Raw genomic sequence first — 21,214 nt, 5'->3', positions numbered from 1 at the left:
TTGAAAGCCTTCGGAATACCCGGCTGACTTTCTACCACGTGGATCAAGCACCTCATTAACCTCCGCCATCGAAGATGGATGGAGGTTACTGTTTTCACCCCTTTGTTTGTTTGTTTGTTTGATTGTGAACAGTATTACGGAAAAACTCCAACAGATTTCGATGAAACTTGGTGGGGGGGGGTTAGGTCTGGTCCAAGGATCATGCCATGAGATTTTGGACTTGGTCCAAAATCCAATATGGCCGCTATGGCGGCCAATTTGAAAAAAAAATATTTGAATTTTTTTATTTTTTGCATTTCCACATGTGTTAAGTGATTTCCACCCCCACCCCCCCCCAAAAAAAAAATTGTTAGAGAAAAGAAATTTTTGCAAATTTTTTTCAACAAAATTTCGAAAAAAAAATTTGCATTTTTACATGTTATAAGTGATTTCCAACAAAAAAAAAACATGCCAAAATTATAATTGCGGCTGATTTTGGAACTTCAGGTGGATATACCCACGTAAAATCAATTTCTGTCTCAAGGAATCTAGTTATGACGAATTAATTGAGTATGTAAAAGTTAAAGGAAAAGTTGCAAACTATAACTCTGTGAGCACTGTTGACGTCAAATTGAATGAATAGGATATCAGGTTCACTTGAGTGACCTAACAGTATTGGCGGCGGAGGTTTTGCACTCTACCGAATGCTCCCCCTCGAGTTGTATATCTCTGTATTTGCTTCTATTTTTATTTTTTTCGTCAGGAAATCAGGATCAAAAACACGAATTCTGCGGATCACGGCATGCGCTCCAGTTGACAGACCGGAAACTGATACAAATCTTTCTTTTTCTAGCCCCCTGATTGTTTACCTCGATCACGTGCTGTGCACACTAAGACGCGAGACAGGCGATTTAGGGCAAAAAATATTTCCAAACGTCAAATTAAAATAGTGCAAGCTTCCAGGACTGTAGAAAATAAATATTAGAATGGGGTTTCGTGATTGAGGAAGTTCAGTTTGGATAGTTTGAGTCTAATAAATCGACAAACCTCAAACTGTAGTGCTCCGTTGGGTGCCATCAGGTTAACGATCCAGAGGCTCGAGCTTATGGCCTATAAGGAGTAAATCGAGGAAAAGAGAATGAATGACGATAGGAGAAGAAAAGGATGCCATGGAAAGAAGACTGAGGATATAGCAGTTGTGGATGGAATAGAAGGGAAGGAGTAGAGAAAGGAGAGAGGGCAAAGAAAAAAATTTGCCATGTTCTTGTACAAAATAGATAGACGACTGAAAAAGTGAGGGACAACAGGGTAGCAGAGTGGAGACAGAAGGGACGGATGTTAAGAGAACTGGGGAAGGGACTTCTATGAGAAATATCGTTGAGGGATGTGGGGGTCATGGAGTTCCCCATGTCGACCCCCCTCAAAATAATTTATGAGATGATGATGTCATTAGCATCGAGATTGGGAAAGATAATTAAATAAGTCAGAAAAAAAAGATTTTATAAAAATGAACAAGCATCCCCCCCAAAAAAAAAAACAACCAAACAAGTTACGAAGGTACGACATTTTTCAGTCTCAATCCCACAACAAATAAAATGCACAATTACACCAACCCACACTACAAATCTACAACTACCTCTGCCGAGGACGTCTGTCTGCATACAATTTTTACAATTGTCACCTACACCAAAAATGTCAAAATATGTCGTGATGGCAATGTGTACAAGGATTGTGTGGTGTTGTATCGTGTATCGTGTATCGTGATGTCATCCCCACCTTGTTCGGTTGTTTTTTTGGAGATTCCATCCCTACATGTTTTATTTTCATTTTTGTAAAATGTTTTTTTTTCTGACTTGTGTAAATAAACAACATCGATAACTGAATGTTCGTGTCTGAAAAAAGCTCTGATGCCAGCAGACAAGATAACAGATTTTATCAACTAAAAGTTAATGTTTCCTAAGGCAGTCAACACTTTTTGTTTGCAATATTGTGCCTATAAATTTGGAGTAGTCTGAGCATCTGCGTTAACATTTTCCACATTTGTCTTTCAGCAACAGTTGAAACTGTGCAACTCATTGAACAACTGTCCAGCAATGCTGTTGTCGTTTATCAGACACACAAGGTAGGCTGCACCGTTGGTGGATCCTTTATTACTCACCATTACAAGTAGCAGAGGGATTGTGCTCATGATGATGGGTGTGGTGACCATCTGCAATGCAAGGTCTTTCGATCTAAACAAATAATAATAATAACATGGCTCCAATTCTTTGCACAACTCCTGCATCACAAACATACAAAACGCCATTGCATCTTGACTCGAGGCCACTCCCATTCCTGGTTCAGACGGTGTGGCCAGCATCCCAGCGGGACATATTGTACGTGTCCAGCATGCAGAAGATCCCATCAGTCAGTGAGAACGACCCCGATACCTGGATGGTCTGCAACATCTCTGTAGAGCATGAAGTGCCGGTATGCTGTTGTTTTGACAATCTGGATGGTTTTGTGTTTTTGGGAACGATGAGCTTAACTGACAATTACAACTGCATGACAAATACGTTTTAATGCTGACATTTCCCAAAGGTCACCACAAAATGCGTAAGGGCGAAAATAAATGTGGCCCTAATTTGTCAAACGATGGTCAGTCCCCCTGACGGCAACCACAATATCCAGCGGGAAAACCTCTCCTGCAAGATCACCTACATAGCCAACGGTGAGTACATTTGGATAAAACGAGCTACCGCACCTCTTGCTGGGAGACGTTTGATATGATGTCGCATGGTTAGTTTGCTTTGAATGCAAGCTGTGGAGGGGTTGGTGTCACACCTTCTAATGTTGTAACCTATGGGCCGTTGGCAGTGAATCCAGGGGGCTGGGCCCCAGCCTCGGTACTACGAGCCGTAGCGAGACGAGAATGTCCAAGGTTCCTCAAACGCTTCACGAGCTACGTGGTGGAACGCACAGCCTGCAAGCCCATCCTCTTCTAAGCGTTGGCAAGTCGAATCGAATGAGATTCCTAATTAAACAAAACAGCCTGCAAACATTGCCAATTCCAGCTACTAACTCTCTCCACAGCTCTGCTGCCTTACCAAATGCAAGAAGGGAGTGAGGCAAAAATCAAAGTTTGAGAGCTTTGAACTTCCACCCACTGCTGGAAACGGTTTCCATTTACAGTGTGCCGCCTTGTCCTGTTTGCACCGCACCGTGGTCAGTGTCTTGTATGTACAGTTTCCATTCCATGTTGTGGGGGCTTTGTTTGCACAGTGTTTAAGTGTTTATAATTCAATTCGAAAGCATATAAAACTCTGATGAAGACGACCATCTGATGGAGTTTCAATGTTGCTTTGACTCGTTAGACCAGCATACCTTTTTAGAGCTGATATCTTGTCACTTCGTTTCTACGTTTTTCAATTATGGTGTGCTGAAGTCTTTGCTGTGAAGAGCATACTGCAAATGCTTAATAAAATCTCTATTACAATACCAAGCTTGCACACTAAAAACTCGGCTCGCCGTCACTCGATCCCTATGAAATTGCTGTGGCACTTCGCGGACATGCCGACAATGTTTGGGAAGTCTTGGCGTTCCATAGTACCACTTGCATTTTGCACAATGCGTATTTTTGTCATACCCCGTGTACGGTCTGTCGTCTGCTACCAGCGATGTTGTACTGATATATATATATATATATATATATATATATATATATATATATATATATATATATATATATATATATATATATACAAACAAACATCATCAGAATTCTTACTTTTCTAAATGACTAATGCTTGTGGGGAAGTCCGAGATGAACGAACTTGAGGCTTGTCGAGAAGCCCGTTCACACATCATCACGTGCAGGACAAGGCCAGTTGGAGAGATGTGAATTACAAGGACATTACACCAAACAAACTGCACATATTATACAGGTAACCTTGCTATTATGTACATCAGTCATGAAAACGGTACACTGAAAAGTAGTAAATTGCAAAACGGTGTAAGTACTGTGTATCCATATCAGGAATGAGTGATCATTACACTGCACTAGTGGGCCCGGCCCGTTGGTCCGATGGACCAAATTTTCATTGGCCTTCACAGCCTTGTTGCGTACCTGCCTGCTGTACTTCTGCTTCAGCATTAGCTTACCTTTCACGAAGCCCAGATGTGCTTGGGGCCAGTGCAGGGATTATATGTTCATTATTGTGTTAATTAATATATGCTTTGTTGCAATGTTATCATTGTTTTTGTTATACATTTTGTGATTAGAATGCCATGCCATGGTAGGACGAATTAAGCTGCTATATATACCTGAACATGGCATGCGTTTAAAACGTGGGAATTCTAACGGATTTTTTTTTTTGCCCTATAGTCGAGTCTTAAAGGGTCTACAGGATCTGGAGTATTAAGGGTCTTTGGGTCATCTGGGTCCTTGGGAAGTTTTGAGACTTTTTGGTCCTTGGGAACTTTTGAGTCCTCAGGGTCTTCAAAATTCAAAGGTGTCTCAGCAGTCTAAAGGGTCAAAAGGTACATTCCAGTAGTGCATAATTCATGAATAGGACGTACGTAATTAATAGACAAAAAGTGTCTCACATACACACACACACACACACACACACACACACACACACACACACACACACACACACACACACACACACACACACACACACACACACACACACACCTCATCCGTTTACAGTAGATAGTTCCTGTCTGCTAGCATTAGTTGGTGGACGTTAGAGTCCATAGTCCTTCGTAAAGAGGTGAGCTATCGCCGGCACCTTGATCAAATGACAAATTCCTGCCTGGACTGCATAGAGTAAGTGGTCTGGTCTTATTGGAGTCACCAGGTTACACCGCTTGCTGTCAATACGGCTGCTACCTGAGCAGCATCTGCATTATAAACACTTACCAGGTGGTTCATGTGTTTAACGTGAATGGCCTTAATTGGATACAAAAGGCAACCAACACAGATAGCAGGAATCAGCAATTAAAGACTACATAAGCTGACAAAAATCAGAGTTGGACATCACAGCTGAGCTGGAGGTTGCCATCAAGGTTTGCCTTCCAAGTTTGTGCGTGATAAGCTTTTGTAGTACTGTATTTGAAAAATCATGCACAAAAATAAACAAACCAGAACTGCCGCTAATAGCTGGGAGGACTTATGCCAGATACCAAACGATGCCCATTTCGATGCCAGTGCCATCCCACACCACCTGGTCCAATGATGCCATCCCATTCCACACATTCCAATGATGCCATCCTATGTCATTTTAATCAAACTATAATTCTCATGGCTAGTCAAGTCTGACATTGGACAAATCAGCATGGGGGTTTGAACCCACATTCCCAGACTCATGGTGCCAGTGTTTAGTAGAAACGGTATAAAAACCCAATAATGTTTGGATGATTTTTCTCTTCAATTTTAATATGCCCTACCATCGATTTCAGACTGCACAACACAAGCAGTGTGCAAATTTTAGAGATGACCGTGGCATCTTGCGTAGGTTGACAGCAAATATGAAAGGCAAACCATATCAAAAGCAAACCATATTTGGCATGGAGGTTAAAAACAAACAGCCATGCTTGATGTTTGACAGAAGTTGGCAGAAATTTGGAATTTGTTCAAAATGCTGGTGATAACTCACCTACTCATGAAAAACACCATGGGATTTTTAACATCCACCAACTCCCAGCAGACGGTAAAGGCCGAGTTTAACATCCACACAAGGGACGACGCACCTTGTGATTCAAGACCATGCCAGTGAAGCACCAATCCAACCGTTTCGAGTCGGTTCGATAATCCAATCCAGGCAAGACAGCTCAGCTCAGTGTGCCACTTTTGCACCACCCTGTTTTACAATCCGCAGCTTCAAGCAAGCCTGATGGCTGACTGCCAATATTTATTTATTTTGCTGAGATGTTGCACGAAGGTAAAGAAAATGTGCCAAAAGTGACTGGTCAGTGAAATGATATTTGAACCAACAGCTCTGATGCCACCAATGATGCTTGCAAGTGAGGACAATATTTACTTCCTTTTGATTTTTTTTTTTTCCCCACATTTATTTCCTCCACAACTTGCATGAACCATTTTCCAACCGATTTTTAGAGCAACATGAGTAGATGCAATAAAATGATGGCGAAGGCACTGTGAAGAGGATTGGTGCAAACAAAAGTGTAAATGGGAAACAGAATACCTCTACTCCAGCATCAAGCAGTTCTGTATTCTTATAAACATTAACATTCAAGACTCAGAATAGCAGCTTGGCTTACATTAAATATCCTGTTTCCTGATGGGGCAAGAAATCAGGTTCCAGTCGCACGAAGGAAATTGCTGATCTGCACGTGAGCTTTGTTCCAAGTGGCTGCTGCCACGGATAAATCTCATGTACAACAGCGGCTCTGTTTTCATGGAAGTTTGTGCCTTTTGATGTTTTTTTATTTTTTATTTTACCAATTTGCCTCATCAAATCAATCCCACGAGTTTGGGGGGTTGGTGCCTCAGAGCATGTTGGATTGGGTTGGCCAGGCCTGGGGTTAAACTGAAACATTCCCTCTGAGTTACCGTGCAGGAAATGGAATCCACACCGGAAAGGGTAATGCAACGAGGCTTTACCCACTCTCACACCAAGATTAGATCATTTAACCTCAAATTTTTAAAAATGAGCAGTTGGTCATCGAGTCGTATGCAAACGCCGTCCAACAAGCAGAAACAGCACTTACCCTAATCAAAGTCGACTCATTCGTGTCAAGTAACCTTGATGTGCAAGTAAGGCGAAATGGTTTGTCCTGGAGACGAACATAAAATGAAAGCATCTTGCACAGACTGAAGTTAAACATTAAATTACGTTCTACGTTTCAAAAGTAAACATACAAAGCATTTCCTTCCAATAATACGATAGATGGTTGACACTGAACAGTGCTGCCACCATGTGCAAAAATAAATCCCCATCGAATAATGTCCTTGAAATGAGCAGTGGTATTGCGGATGCCCGGACGGGTTGCTCACGTTGAGACTTTGGAGCCCAGTCGTCATTGTCATCAAGGCTCACCAGATTTTTGATCTACAAAAAGAAATGTGATTCAAAACTCAACCAAAGAATTACTGCAATCAAGAGTGCATGGATAATTCGCCGATTCGAGTTGGTACTAATTGCATCACAAAACTTTGGTAAAGATCTTAAAGTCACAGGCAAGTAAAAATTCCCTGAACCGTAAAAAATTGAGTGAATCTCAGGTCTTTTTCCTTCCCTGGACTCCATACTTTGGAACAACATTCTTGCTTCGTCTTCCTTCAGAGGTGTGCGGTAAGATTTATTTAATGAAAAGCTCGAAGAAAACAGGCCATGAAATGTTAAATTGATATCACATTTCATTTTCCTTTTTAAATTAATATTTTAAGCTACTGGTACTTTCCTAGTGGCTTGGCACCATAGCATAGTTAGAGGTATATGCATTGAACTTGGAGCAATCTAGCCTGGGTTTGAATAATCGGCCCAACTAAAACCTATCCTGGTGTTTCGCATGCAGGGGCGACGGTGTGTGTGTGTGTGTGTGTGTGTGTGTGTGTGTGTGTGTGTGTGTGTGTGTGTGTGTGTGTGTGTGTGTGTGTGTGTGTGGGTGTGTGTGTGTGTGTGTGTGTGTGTGTGTGTGTGTGTGTGTGTGTGTGTGTGTGTGTGATCCATCGGGAGGACACCTCTGCTCGCATTGATTGTCGGTGGATGATAAAATATCCCAAGGTGTCTTTTCTGAAGATTCGGCAAGTCATCGCCGGCATCCCGAACGAATTACAAATTCCCGCACCATCAGCGAAACATAAGGTACGATCAGCCGGTTCATGAAAGCCTTGGACCAAAAACCTTCCCTGGCTGACCACACAATTAAGAATCTGTGAATTTCAAGTAGTTGCAAAGGAGATCTGAGTGGAAGTGAAGCAAAGAAGAAAAAAAACAATTATTGGGATAAAATGATTTGGGCCTTGTATCCAATATTTGCCAGGGAAAAAAAAAAAATCTCCCAAAATCCAAATCTTTCGTGCCCCTTCAATAATTTTGCATTCACCCATTTACAGAAACCGATTTGAAATGCAGGCGTGTACGATTCCAAATGAGAACTTGCTTCCCTCGGAGGGTTATAGCGAATGTAAACTGCCTTTGTGGTTGCAAGACCTTTCGCTCCGATCGGATTTCCAGGCTTGTGCCAAGTTTCCAATACACAAGCAATGGATCTCCTCTGCTGTTCCATATGGCATCAAATCCTTTCTTTTAAATCGCCAGCCACTTCTGCCCAGTCGCTGCCAACTTCACAAAACGACTTCATCGCCTTGATCCAACCACACGTTGAAAAACGAAAATCTCAGTGAATGCTGATTGTCGGCCTTTTATTTGCACTACCACAAAAAGGCCGACAATCAGCATTGACCTTTCATGTGAAACAAGTACTTTCAAAAAAGTTTTGAACTTGCCATCCTTGTGTGGAAAAGTGCACAAGTGGGAATCAACTTAAATAAAATCCTCAGCAAATTATGTAGAAAGCCATACGAATCATGCCCGTGATTGGCTGAAATGCTTGTGATATCACGAATGTATTTCACAATCAATCGAGAACAGACACGGCTGCCCTCACGAATCATTAGGAAATCAATCCAAGTTCGATTGAACGGCGCATTTTTACATCTATCGTTTTTACCACTTGAAGGATTTCAGCCACAGTGAGATACGATGACATCAAAGATGGAAGAAAAGATAAACGATTAACAATTTAATGATAAAAGTTGTTTGGTTCACCAGCCCACCTGTTTTTTTCCAAGTGCGATTTGACAAGGTGTCCTGCGGATAGCGCAGCCATGAGGGAGATCTCCCCAGCAAGAACCGTGCCGCAGACCACTCGGGCCAACGTTTGCGCATTGACCCCAACATCAGCCGCAGAACCTTGTACACCCAGCATCTAAGCGGCGCAAAAAACACCTGGCTTTCAATCACATAATCATAAATATTCAAGAAAATAACTTCCTGTGCCAAGACACTTCAAGATGAGCAATACTAATTAAAGGACCCATATACAGTTGGAGCAATAATACAAGTCCATTTTAATCAATGCCAAGCTTTTTCACATCAACTTCAAATAGCAATTTTTCACAAGATTGAAGATATTTATTCATATTGTCATTTATGAAAGTTATTATTGACTTAAACTTTGTTTTAACAGAATAAATAAACTGGAATTGCATTCCGTAGAGGACATACCTCTGGCCAGGCTGAACGGTTTATGTTTTGTATCCTACTGATAGGCCGGATCTGGATCCGAACCTGAACCAAAATCGAATCGGCTTGTTCTCGTCACATACCTAACTCATCTACCAAGTTTTGTCACAAGTTGTCCACAACTTTTTGAAGTATCATATATATATATATATATATATATATATATATATATATATATATATATATATATATATATATAAATAATCATTTTTGGCTCCGTCTCTCAGTGGTGAAGAATCACTTAGAAATCTTCACCAAAATCTAATCCTTTAATTCTTGTCACACATCCAACCTCTCCGCCAAATTTTGTCCCAGTCGGTCCACAACTTTGACAGATCCTGTACACAAGCAAACAAACACACAAAAAGGGGTGAAAACATAACCTCTGTCCACCTTCGGTGGTGGAGGTAATGAAGGGTCAACACATTTGATTGAGAGATATAATTTATGGGAAGTCTGGTTATGCTCTGGAGTGCATTACCAACACTGTCAAGAAATAAATAAATAAACCGGCTCGTACATAACCCATAAAACCAAACAAGTTGAGACGGTTCAAGACAAAAGGCACTTTCGTTCCGACGAAGGGCAAGGCCCAAAACGTCAGCTTCTCTTCTCCACGGTGGATCAATCACCATTTAAGGTATTTTATTTCCTATTTTTTTTGACTTATTTTGACCCCCACGCAGATCACCAATTTTGTGTTGAGATTAGCGATTGCATTCTTCATCAAAACCAATGTCCTAGTACAGTAATCCCCCGCTATATCGCGGTTCACCTCTCATGCCCCTGGTTCATCTCGGGTTTTCCCTTGGAACCTAACTATTTTTTTCTGCGGATTCCCCCGGTAATAATATATAAAATATAAATTATTTAAGCAATAAATTATAACGCGTGGTGCTCGACCAGTCACACAACGCACGAGACAAAGTTTCGCTTGTGAACTTCGAATATTTTCTACGTTTGTTTCTCCAAGCCCTACGATGCAAGGTTTCTGGCAAGGAACCGAAGCGCCAGAGGAAGGTCCTGACGCTCCAGGAGAAGGTTAAGGTGCTCGATATATGCTTCGGGAAGGAAAAGGGTTTGCCGCCGTTGGACGAGCACAGCCAAACCGACCAGACCAGACAAGTCGATCTCCGGCACCTCAAACCCGATCACTGCCAAGCCGACCAGACCAGACGAGTCGATCTTTGGCACCTCGAACCCATTCATTGCCAAGCCGACCAGACCAGACGAGTCTTTTTTTGGGAGGCATCCATTCATCGCGGATTTTCACTTCTCGCGGGGGGGGGGGGGTTGGAACGTAACCCCCACAATAAACAGGGTATGACTATATATATATATATATATATATATATATATATATATATATATATATATATATATATATATATATATATATATATATATATATATATATATATATATATATATATATATATATATAAAACAAGAAGTTCAGAAATATGTAGATGCTTCCTTCAGATAGAATATTTCCGAAATGAAAATCATCCATCTCACCACATTCATCGTTAATAAAGGTAATCACATCATACTACTTAATGACAAAAATTGCACTTTGCTGTTCGATCAGAATTCAACCTGTTTTCCCCATTTTCAGTGTTCGAAGCCACTCTGCAGAATACCCAGGTCCAATATTTTCAAACATGACCCAATTATCTCTGCAATCATATTTTCTCTGAGACTCTTGAACAAGTTAACTCATTGCACAGAATGTTATTTTTATCTCCAAAAAAAAAAAATGAAAACTCTCCTTTCATTCGGGCTCCTACCGAGTCATGTGATCAAAGGAGAGTTAAAAGGCAGCAGCTTTCAACAAATACCTTTTCTGCTTGCTGTATATTATATGTTCTTAATAGAAAAAGCAAAAGTTTTTTTTTTTTTAAACTGTTTTTCAAAAACTCAAATGACAGCCTCTTTGGTTCATTATTTGAGGTTGTGGAATTCATTAATTGAGCCTTCAAATTAAACATCCATCTTTGGCCTGTTGCAAGTTCAACAGGTTCGAAAAAAAATTTAAATCCAATTTGGCTTGATTGCTGTACTCTATCAGAAATATCCAAACCACGGAGCCATTTTGACAGGTATAGTCATGTGTCGGTTGCACTCTAATTGTCTTTCGGCTTCAATGAAACCTGATCCATTCACTCACCGAACATGAATCAGACGACAACGTATCAGAAGCAAACGATGGTGACCAATGTGCAAAATAAAAAATAAAAAAAGACAGGAAGCCATTTGCAGCGAGTTCAGCACACAGCTCAGAGAAAGGAGGCACTGTGAAAAGTCTGTACCTTTAGGCAAGCTTGCTGGGCAGGCAGGACAGTGCCACCACCAACTGTCCCAACCTCAAGGGAGGGCATTGTACAGCTTACGTACAAATCATCTCCCATATCACCCGTTGCCTCCATTAGTGTCATACAGTTGGAGCTGCTCACGTTTTGCGCAGGGTCCTGTATGGCATGTGCAAACAACCCCGCAATTTAAAATCTACGCCAACTTAAGGTGCAAGCAACTTCAAAAAGAAAACCAAAATTGTAATTCAATCATACCAAATCTTTCAATGCATACTCGGGAAGTTTGACGTGTAAATGCGATGGATTCTCACCAATCAATTTGAATGGAGGGTTATGTAGACCACTCACAAATTTTAATACTGCCGAATTAAATCGGCCCAAAAACTCGTTTTGTCCAAGTTGGTAGTACCACTTCTGCACAGCACATGGCAATTAAAACCCATGTCCATTCACTTCCCCTACATTTGAATTGGCTGGAGTAGACTGAGCTTCAATTAGCGTGCAGTGGAAAAGGACGGCAACAACAAACGTATGACCATTTTCCCCTTTTTCAAGGTTTTTTTTTTTGTATACTTTGTCGAGGCTCGTATAAGAGCTAACACGCAGAATGTATAACAAAGGGAGCAGGAGACAAGAGGGGTGGGAGAGGGAAGCACAAAACAGCAGGGAACAGAGACATGAGGAGGTCTATGGAAGGGAGAGGGATGGGCCGGGGAACACGGGGTATACAAGATGGACATTAAAGGGACTTTCAGGAAGGAGAGCAGGGAATTTGAAAGAGGTGGGTTTGTGGTGGATTAACTGGGGGGTAGAGAAGATCAAGATTTTGGATGGGGGAAGACATGAGATGGTGGTGAACAGCTGTTTTGAAAATTTGGAGGGAAGGGTGGGATTGAAGGGAGTGTGGGAGTTTGTTGAAAAAGAAAAATGGAAAAAGGACTCCAACGCAATTAATAATAATAAATAAATAAATGGTTTACATTACCTCAAAGAAAAAGAAATTGGTAGAAATGATGTTTTTATGCCATATGCTTCCATATGCTCGGCAGAGGTGATATCTCAAACGTTAAAACAAATAAATAATAAATTTGTGGCAATTATGATTTTCACCAACTTCAATGTCCCCATAATGCATCTGTTTGAATTGGCGAAAGTCAACGGTATGACAGAAATGGCAAGAAGTCAAAGTGAAGTCGATATAAAAGCCCATACCTGGCCGCAAGCAATGTATATGGCTGTGACGACGTTTGCTGCATGGGCGTTAAACCCCCCAATGCTTCCTGCCATTGCAGAGCCAACCAGGTTCTTGCTGATATTCAGTTCCACAAGAGCTTTCGTACTTGTTTTGAGAATCTGAAATGAGCAAAACAGGCATGTCTCATGGCAATTCAGGTTTCTGAAACACGAAGCAAATAAATTTCACTGACTTGGCACCTTTCGCTTCTGGATTTTTACTGGCTGAAAAAAACAAATTAATAAATAAGGTGACTGGCCATTCACAGATAAGGTCACATCCATATGATATGCGTCACTCGATGGATGATGCAATACGCCAAATCATTAAAGCTTCTTGGTCAAGCACTGCCATGTCACTCTTCAATGAGCCTTGATGTTGTATTTATTTATTTATTTTTAAAAACAACAAATATAACAACTACACCTATAAAAACAAATTATGTTACAAAATGCTCTTGCATAGTTCAACTATTTATCCAAGTGGCAAAAAACACAGATGAGGCCTCCACACTTACCTGTCGAACAACTGTGCTGGGCAAAATGGTCTCACAAACCACCGATTTGCCCCGGCCCTCCAACCAGTTCAAGGCAGATGGTTTCTTGTCTGTGCAAAAGTTTCCCGAGACAGACATAATTTTGAGATCGGGAAACCTTTCTCGGAGCGCTATCAAAGCCACATCGGTTCCCTGTCGTGAGGTTGGAAACACAGGCCACACAATGAAAAATCCCTATTTAATCATGAACATGTTAATCGGTTTACAAATGTTGTACAAAACATGATAAACCTCAATTTGCTCAAAATTAAACTCATGCCAATTGCTTTCAAACATTGCATAGAAAGCCATCTACGTATAACATGCGGAATTTTGGAAAGGGGAAGGTGGTGAGAGGTATCGGCGGTACAAAGATGAGCGCACATACGACTGACAACGATCTTTGTTTTCTATTCTTTGGATAATGATAAGTCTTGTGAAGCCATGAAGGCTTGACATGCCCACCAAGAAAAATCACGAATGACAAAACATCAAGTTCCAGATTTTCAGCATTCAACTATAAAAACATCCACATCCACATGCGAGCGCTTTAACGAAACGTCATGCTTGGCCAGCCGGTTAGTGAGAGACTTAGGCCAAAAACCATACTTGGTCAACCCCACAAAAAGGTGATAATACTTCAGGCCATTAAAGTCATAGTACTAAACGAAAAATTAATAGTTGCAGGCAGCATTCAAGCTTAATTGGAATTTGTTGACCTTTTAATCTTTTCTCGATTTAACACTCAGAAATATCGGCTCAGAAAGGAGTTAAATGGTCGAGGTAAGCAAGTTCATTGACTGACAGAGGATGAAAGGGGAACAAGGACACAGACTGCACAATAATGTATGAGTGCCAATAATAATAATAATAATAATAATAATAATAATAATAATAATAATAAAGGGATGCGAGGGAATTGGTGAAGAAAAGAGCAGCGATGAGTATGAGAGAAAGCACGAGGTGACCATGGGCGGTACACTTGAACGAATGTAGAGTGTAGAGACAAAAACAGGGAGTCAATTCACAGACAAGAAAATAGAAGAATAAAGGAATGGAGGAGAATCCTCAATGTGGAATTGGGGAGTTTACACACATGTGGGTTTAGGGAACGTTTGCGAGCTGGAAGGAACGAGGAAATATAAAACAGAGTCCACCAACTTTCTTGTGATGTGGAAGAAGCACAACTTTGGACTCTGCCTCCGAAGTAGATATGCCAGTAACACCGAGTGCCTTGAACTTGATCACCTCGAGGAAAGGAAATCAATAAGTAGTTTCACAAACCCAAAGTAGTGACCCATACTCCCTGATACTTCGGGTCAATGCATTATACACCATCTTCTTCATTTGTGTGCAGCACAAGGCTGCAGGGTGGCGTCATTGGCTGAGGGCGTGGCCGTGCGGCTGATGCAATGCCCTCTTCTGGTTCTTCTGGTTACCATTTGTTCATGGTTCCGGTGATAGCTTGCCTATTCTTCACGAAACACACCGTGAGATCTTTAACGTCCACCAACGAATACCGGCAGACAGGACGCCAGTTTAACATACATCCCAGGGACAGCACAAAACACACATCGATGAATCTCCCTGCTTGTGAAACACTGGGAGGACAGTTTATAGCCAAGTCGGGCTTCAAACTCAGGCTGGACAGCTTAGAGGTGAGTGTGCATACATCCAGGCCATCCTGTCAGCCCCATTAGCTATATTACAAAGCAGCAGTTTCTGTCCATCCGACCCCAAACTACTCCCTCAGTTTTGGGGCTGGCCCCGTCAAATTTTCTATGGAACGTTTCGGGATCCCAGCCGATGTCCTAAGGTTGGTGTGAGGTTTCATAAATACCTCAATACAATCATGATTTTGACTTTCAATCTGTATGAAACTCCTGATCAGGAAGTAAACACAATCACGGGTTCGGTGGAAACATTCGCTGGTTTGATACTATATCAATAGAAATGTGATTTTGAGTTTCCACCCGAACGACCCCACTTTTATCCATTCTTAAGGCGCTGTCACACCTTGAAGATTTAGCCAGCAATGGCAACGTATAAAAATGTATGTAAAACATTGGCATACATTGAAATTTTGATGTTTTTTTTTTAAGTTTTGGTCGTATTCATAACGTGTTGGTCGTATGCATAACATAGTAACGGGCACAGAACGTTTCATTGTCTTATAGATAACTTATACCAACGAATGCTTAGCCTGTTGTCGGCATTGACAACCTATGCCCAACGATAGTTTAACTTAGGCATAGCGCGCTGCACGTATCGCCGACGAACTCATGGCGTAGCCTGTTAAAAACCTGCCGCACACCGATTTAAATCATAACCACCTGAGAATTGAAAGTGTCAACCACGCAGGAACACCTTGACGATTTAGCCAGCTTATGCCGACCTATGAAAAATTTGCCGAACCAAGCTGGCACACGTCAAATACGTTATGGGTAAGTTGTGTATACGTTAAGAGCACGCTGAAAAACGATGAAGTATGGTCATATTTCGTGGTACGTCTCGTACGTCGTGAAATTTCAAGCATGCTGAAAATTTTACGCATACTCGCCGTATGGCTCACACATTCGGCTACGTGGGGAATAAGTTGTCGGCACGATATGCGATCGTTGACACACGTCGACACAAGTTCCTTGTAAGTTACTCATAAGTCGAAACACGTCGAGGTAATGTTTAGCATACCCGAAACTTATTTTCTCCGTCAAGGCACATTTTTTTCTCCTTGGCTCCGTGAAGGCACGTGACGAAATATGTGAAGTTGTTGTTGTTGTTGTTTTTTTTTGGTCTATCACGAATTTTAAAATATATTCGGACATTTGCTTTTAAGTTTCGACGTCGACGTGACAATATCCTCAAACAGAAAATATTCACAGAGGAGGAACTAAGAATAAGACATGAGCAAACTGAAGGGGCAATCCGGACGTGACGTAACGGCACGTGACGAAATATCGGAAGTTATTGTTGTTGTTGTTTTTTTTTACGCTGCCAATACGCCATTATACGGTAGCTGTAAATTAGAAACACGTTCAGCAAGTTCTGTGGTCGTCCGGAAGACGTCAATCAAATACGTCTACATACGTCAATATGCGTTGGAGGTACGTTACACATAGGTTCAAAGCACGTTACTCATAGGTTAGAAATAAGTTTTGGGTACGCTAAACATTACCTTGACGTGTTTTGACTTATGAGTAACTCAAGGCCCAGTCACACCTTGACGTTTTAGCCAGCAATGGCAACGTATTAAAATGTATGTAAAACGCTGGCTTACGTTGAACTTTTGATGTTTTTTTTAAAGATTCGGACGTATTCATAACGACTTGGTCTTATGCATAACGTATTAGTAACGGACACAGAACGTTTAGTTGTGTTATAGATAACTTATACCAACGAATGCTGAACCTGTTATCGGCCTTCACAACCTATGCCCAACGATAGTCTAACTTATGCATAGCACGCTGCATGCATCGCCGACGATCATGTGGCGTAGCCTATTAAAAGGCTGCCGCACAACGATTCAAATCATAACCGCCGCAGAAATGGAAGTGTCAACATCGCAGTCACACCTTGGCGATCTTGCCAGCGTATGCCGACCTCTGAAAAATCGTCTAAAACGCTGGCGCACGTCGAATACGGTATGGGTAAGTTTGGTATGCGTGAATAGAACGCTAAAGTACACTATCATACGTCGTATTAAGTGGAGTACGTCTTGTAATTTTAAACATGTTGAAAATTTTAAGACGTACTTGCCGTATGACACACGCTCCGCATGCGATGGGAATAAGTTGTATGCACGATATGCGATCGTTGACACATCGACACACGTTACTTGAAAGGTACTCATAAGTCGAAACACGCAAGGTAATGGTTAGGCGTCAGTGTTCCAGACTCCCGGTTTTTTTTTTTTTTCTTCGGTATGACGGTGTTCAGTGTACAGTGCGGTTACGATTTAAATCGTTGAGCGGCAGCCTATTAATTATATTATATTATAACCACACTAGAAATCGAAGTGTCGAAATCACCATCATACCGAAGGAAGGAAGAAAAAAAAAAGAAAAAAAAGAAAACCAGGGAGTCTGGAACACTGACGCTAACAATTACCTTGATGTGTTTCAACTTATGAGCACCTTACAAATAACGTGTGTCTGTGTGTCACCGATCGCATAACGTGAGTACAACACGTTACTCATAGGTTAGAAATAAGTTTTGGGTGCGCTAAACATTACCTCGACATGTTTTGACTTATGAGTAACTTACAAGTAACGTGTGTCGACGTGTGTCAACTATCGCGTGACGTGCCTACAACTTATGGCCAGCGTTATGCGGAACGTGCGAGTCATACGCTGGCATAAGTCTTAAAATTTCAAGCATGGAAAATTTGAGGACAACCGAAAAGTACAACGTTTAAAGCCAGCGTACAACGACGTATGGCAGTGTTTTTCAGCGTGCTCTCAATGTTATCAAAACTTACCCATAACGTATTTGACATGTACCAGCGTTTCAGACAAATTTTCCAAAAATCGGCATTAGCTGGCTAAAACGTCAAGGTGTGACTGGGCCTTTACAAGTAACGTGCCTCTACATGCGTCAACGATCGCATAACGTGCCTCGATGTGTGTCAACGATCGTGTAACGTGCCTACAACACGTTACTCATAGGTTAAAAATATGTTTCGGGTACGCTAATCATTACCTCGACGTGTTTCGACTTATGAGTAACTTACAAGTAACGGGCGTCGACGTGTGTCAACGATCGCGTAACGTGCCTACAACTTATGGCCAGCGTATGCAGAACGTGTGAGTCATACGCTGACATACTTGGTAAAATTTCAAGCATGCTAAAATTTGAGAACAACCGCAAAGTACAACGATGAAAGCCAGCGTACTACGACGTATGGCAGTGTTTTTCAGCGTGCTCTTAACGTATACAAAACTTACCCATAACGTATTCGACGTGTGCCAGCGTTTTAGACAAATTTTTCATAAGTCGACATACGCTGGCTAAATCGTGAAGGTGTGACAACGCCTTTAGGTGGGTGGGGAGGTTTCATAAATTTCTCAATACAATTAAGATTTTAATTTTCGATCCTTTCTTGCCGGTACATTCATTTGTATTGGTCGTCACATGAGAACGGTGTCCATATTCATTGAGCTCAGGAGTGTTTTTATTTTGTTATATTAATGGTATAGTAATAATTTGTGATTGGAATGATGTTGTTTGGAATGAAAATGTCGAGAGAGATCGAGTTTAAAGGAGAATCAGGAAATGATGAGTGTTTCCACCCGTTACATTTGCAGATTCCGCATTTGCTATTTCGCCATTGGCATGCACCTTACTTCTTTTGGGGTCAGCTGCAGTCAGTTTTTTGCCCAAGTCCTTCACGAACCGGCTGTCCATGCCTGACGTTCGAATGAAGGTGCCACAGGAATGTAGAATTTATTGGTGCAAATTTTTTCTTTTTTTTGAGATGCGTGGGTACCTCGCTCGCACACCATTATGAGCTGTTATTGGCTCACAATGGACTCAGCTCCACAGAGAATATTTAAGGTTTCAGCCTGCCTTCGGAAGCCAGTTGTTTTGGTTGTTTGTTTTCTATGCAGAGTCGAGGCTCATGGATGGGCTAGTTCACGGAACGGATCAGGACATAACGGAACAAAATTAACAATAGAGAGAGGGTGAAAAAAAATAACAGCAAACTTGGACAAGCAATGGGTGTGTGGAGGAATTGGAGGCAGAAAAGGATGGATGGGATGGACAAGATGGATACAGAAGAAAACTCCCAGGAAGGAAAACCAGAAACCTGGAAGGAGGAGGGATTGGGGTGGGGAGGGCGATTAACAAGGGTAGAACAGATCATGGTTTTGGATTGGAGATGATCAGACATGGTGGTGAACGAAACAGTTGCCTTGAAGACCTGTACGGAGGAATTAGATTGAAATGGTTGTGGAAGTTGATTACACAGGTGGGAAAAGAGAGTAACAAATGAGTAGAGGTGAGCAGTGATCCTGAATTTAGGTAGTGTTATGGACATGTTAATTGTATTATTTTGTCAGAGTGTTATAAACCAGTAACAAATCAGTTGTGCTGTGGGTGAAAGTGTTTTGTACTGGGTAAAAGAATTAATTTGACTGTGTTAATGTCCGAGTTGGTTTGTTGAATGTCGCGATGACACCCACTAAGGCTGCTGAAGCGGCCACGGCAATGACAACAAACGAGATAAGAAACACCAGACCGCAGCCGTGGACTCGGGAATCCACAACAAAATGAAGACAAAAGGCTTACTTCTAGTTTAAGGAAGATATAAAATGCCAACAATTTGCGTCAAGAGACAGGGAACATGTCACAAGAGACAGCTACTGTAAAACTGGCTCAAACAGCAAAGGTGGAATCGGGATCCTTCTGTATGTGAACCTGGAATGCATCAGCGACTCCACTCGCTGACTAAAGAACGAACTTCACCCAAAGAATGTACATTGGTCGCTCTAACCTACTGGTCGGTCTACTCGTCAAATCTGCTGCCCCGCTGTCGTCTCAGAGACTACTTCAAAACAGGCATCTCCTCACTGGCTGCATCGAAACGGCGGCCTACCTGTTCATTCACTCTCTCACCTGCTTCCAATACACATTGTCGTTAACAGCGTGCAGTCCCATCTTCAATGTCTCACACAACTTGACCTGTGGACTCGGGTTCTTCTGCATACTTCAGTGATACAAGGTTTCACCCTCCGAGGACTTTTGCGACGAGACTGGCCTGTCGGATTCATCCGGTGCACACCCACTGGACAAGATCCTTTAGAAAGTGTTCACAGCCGGCCCTTCACCCATTTATAACCCGCCTGGGTATATTTTACAAACTGGTTACCTGAGATAAGTTGCCACCTTGAAAGCCGCGAGTTAATTCATCATTGCATTGACATCTAATGCTTGTACTTTATTAGTTTGGGGATTCTTATAAAGTCAATCAGGGTTGCCGTTGATCAGTATTATTGTTTTAAAGGTAAACAGTAGGATTAATAAATATTACTTATAAAATATCCCTCTCTTTTGTCGAATGCTGGTTTCACCCGTTAAAAAACAAACAGGTCACACTAGTGTCCTTTCTTTTCTACCGTGACATCCTCCGGATAACTGGTGCACCCGCATTGTTAACGTAATAATAGTTTCGCCAGAAGAGGGGTGGTGGTGGGCCGTGTTCACCCATTAAAACCTGGGGGGAGGGGGGAAGCACGGAGAGAGCAGAGGGTGCAAGACCAGAAAGGAAGCAGTAGAAGACAGAGACCACTGACCTGTCTACAATGGGAAAGTGAAAGTGATAGGCCCATGGACTCAGCTTCATTGCGGTAGATTCCAATTATAATCTTAAAGGCCTTGTTTTCCATGGCATCAAGCTAAGCAAGGTGTGAGGCGGGGGAGCCAGCCCAGAGAGGGGAGCAGTACTCCATCAAGCTGCAGATGAAGGTCTTGTGCATGTATAGGAGTTCAGGAATGACTTTGTACGACAGAGGATGCCCAATCGCCAAACTACAACTTTGAAATGTAGCTTGCCCAAGAAAGATCATGGCTGACAGTGATACCTCGGAGTTTGAATTATGAAACTTCATCAAGAGCATTATTTTTAAAAGTACATGAGGCAGGGTTGCCAGATGGTCCTTTCAGAGAGATAGTGAGTGTGAGATTTGTCAGGATTGAAGGACATATTACAAGTGTTTGACCAGCTTGTAATTTTGTCAAGGTCTGAAGAGAGTGAAGAGGCTGCAGCCAGCCTGCATGTCAGGGCAGAGGGTGGAGTAATCAGCAATGAGATAGAGGATTTTCCAGAGTATCATAGAGTTCATTCAAGAAGATCAGGAATAGGACTGAGCCCATAACAGCCATGGGGCACTGAGCC

The 21,214-nt window shown here is 41.8% G+C and overlaps 2 protein-coding genes across 3 annotated transcripts in view; one reads left to right on the top strand and one right to left on the bottom strand.

Moving 5' to 3' along the window:
* LOC147030463 (ceramide transfer protein-like) overlaps positions 1 to 3,456 on the top strand; it is a 49,679-nt gene extending 46,223 nt beyond the window's left edge. The window contains exons 13-16 of the mRNA XM_085874550.1: positions 2,031 to 2,101; positions 2,323 to 2,448; positions 2,560 to 2,689; positions 2,836 to 3,456. Coding sequence (XP_085730676.1) covers positions 2,031 to 2,101; positions 2,323 to 2,448; positions 2,560 to 2,689; positions 2,836 to 2,963 — 455 coding nt within the window. The 3' untranslated portion in view covers positions 2,964 to 3,456. The remainder of the gene's footprint in view (positions 1 to 2,030; positions 2,102 to 2,322; positions 2,449 to 2,559; positions 2,690 to 2,835) is intronic.
* A 2,520-nt stretch (positions 3,457 to 5,976) lies between these two features.
* The window catches only part of HMGCR (3-hydroxy-3-methylglutaryl-CoA reductase), a 60,133-nt gene continuing 44,895 nt past the window's right edge, over positions 5,977 to 21,214 (bottom strand). Inside the window, exons 17-22 of one of the 2 annotated variants that reach the window (XM_085874541.1) lie at positions 13,303 to 13,473; positions 12,764 to 12,904; positions 11,549 to 11,707; positions 8,768 to 8,919; positions 6,983 to 7,037; positions 5,977 to 6,762 (exon numbers count right to left, since the gene is read on the bottom strand). In XM_085874541.1, the coding sequence (XP_085730667.1) occupies positions 7,022 to 7,037; positions 8,768 to 8,919; positions 11,549 to 11,707; positions 12,764 to 12,904; positions 13,303 to 13,473 (639 nt within the window). In that variant the 3' untranslated portion in view covers positions 5,977 to 6,762; positions 6,983 to 7,021. Of the gene's footprint in view, positions 7,038 to 8,767; positions 8,920 to 11,548; positions 11,708 to 12,763; positions 12,905 to 13,302; positions 13,474 to 21,214 lie in introns of both variants that reach the window. The other variant, XM_085874540.1, reaches the window with a different exon arrangement.

The sequence above is a fragment of the Eptatretus burgeri genome, chromosome 3, assembly GCF_056783735.1.
Source record: "Eptatretus burgeri isolate ZD-2024b chromosome 3, Ebu_testis_v1, whole genome shotgun sequence".
In the NCBI taxonomy this organism is placed as follows: Eukaryota; Metazoa; Chordata; class Myxini; order Myxiniformes; family Myxinidae; genus Eptatretus; species Eptatretus burgeri.
Note: the sequence above shows the minus strand (reverse complement) of the source record. Positions and strands in the feature narration are given on the sequence as shown.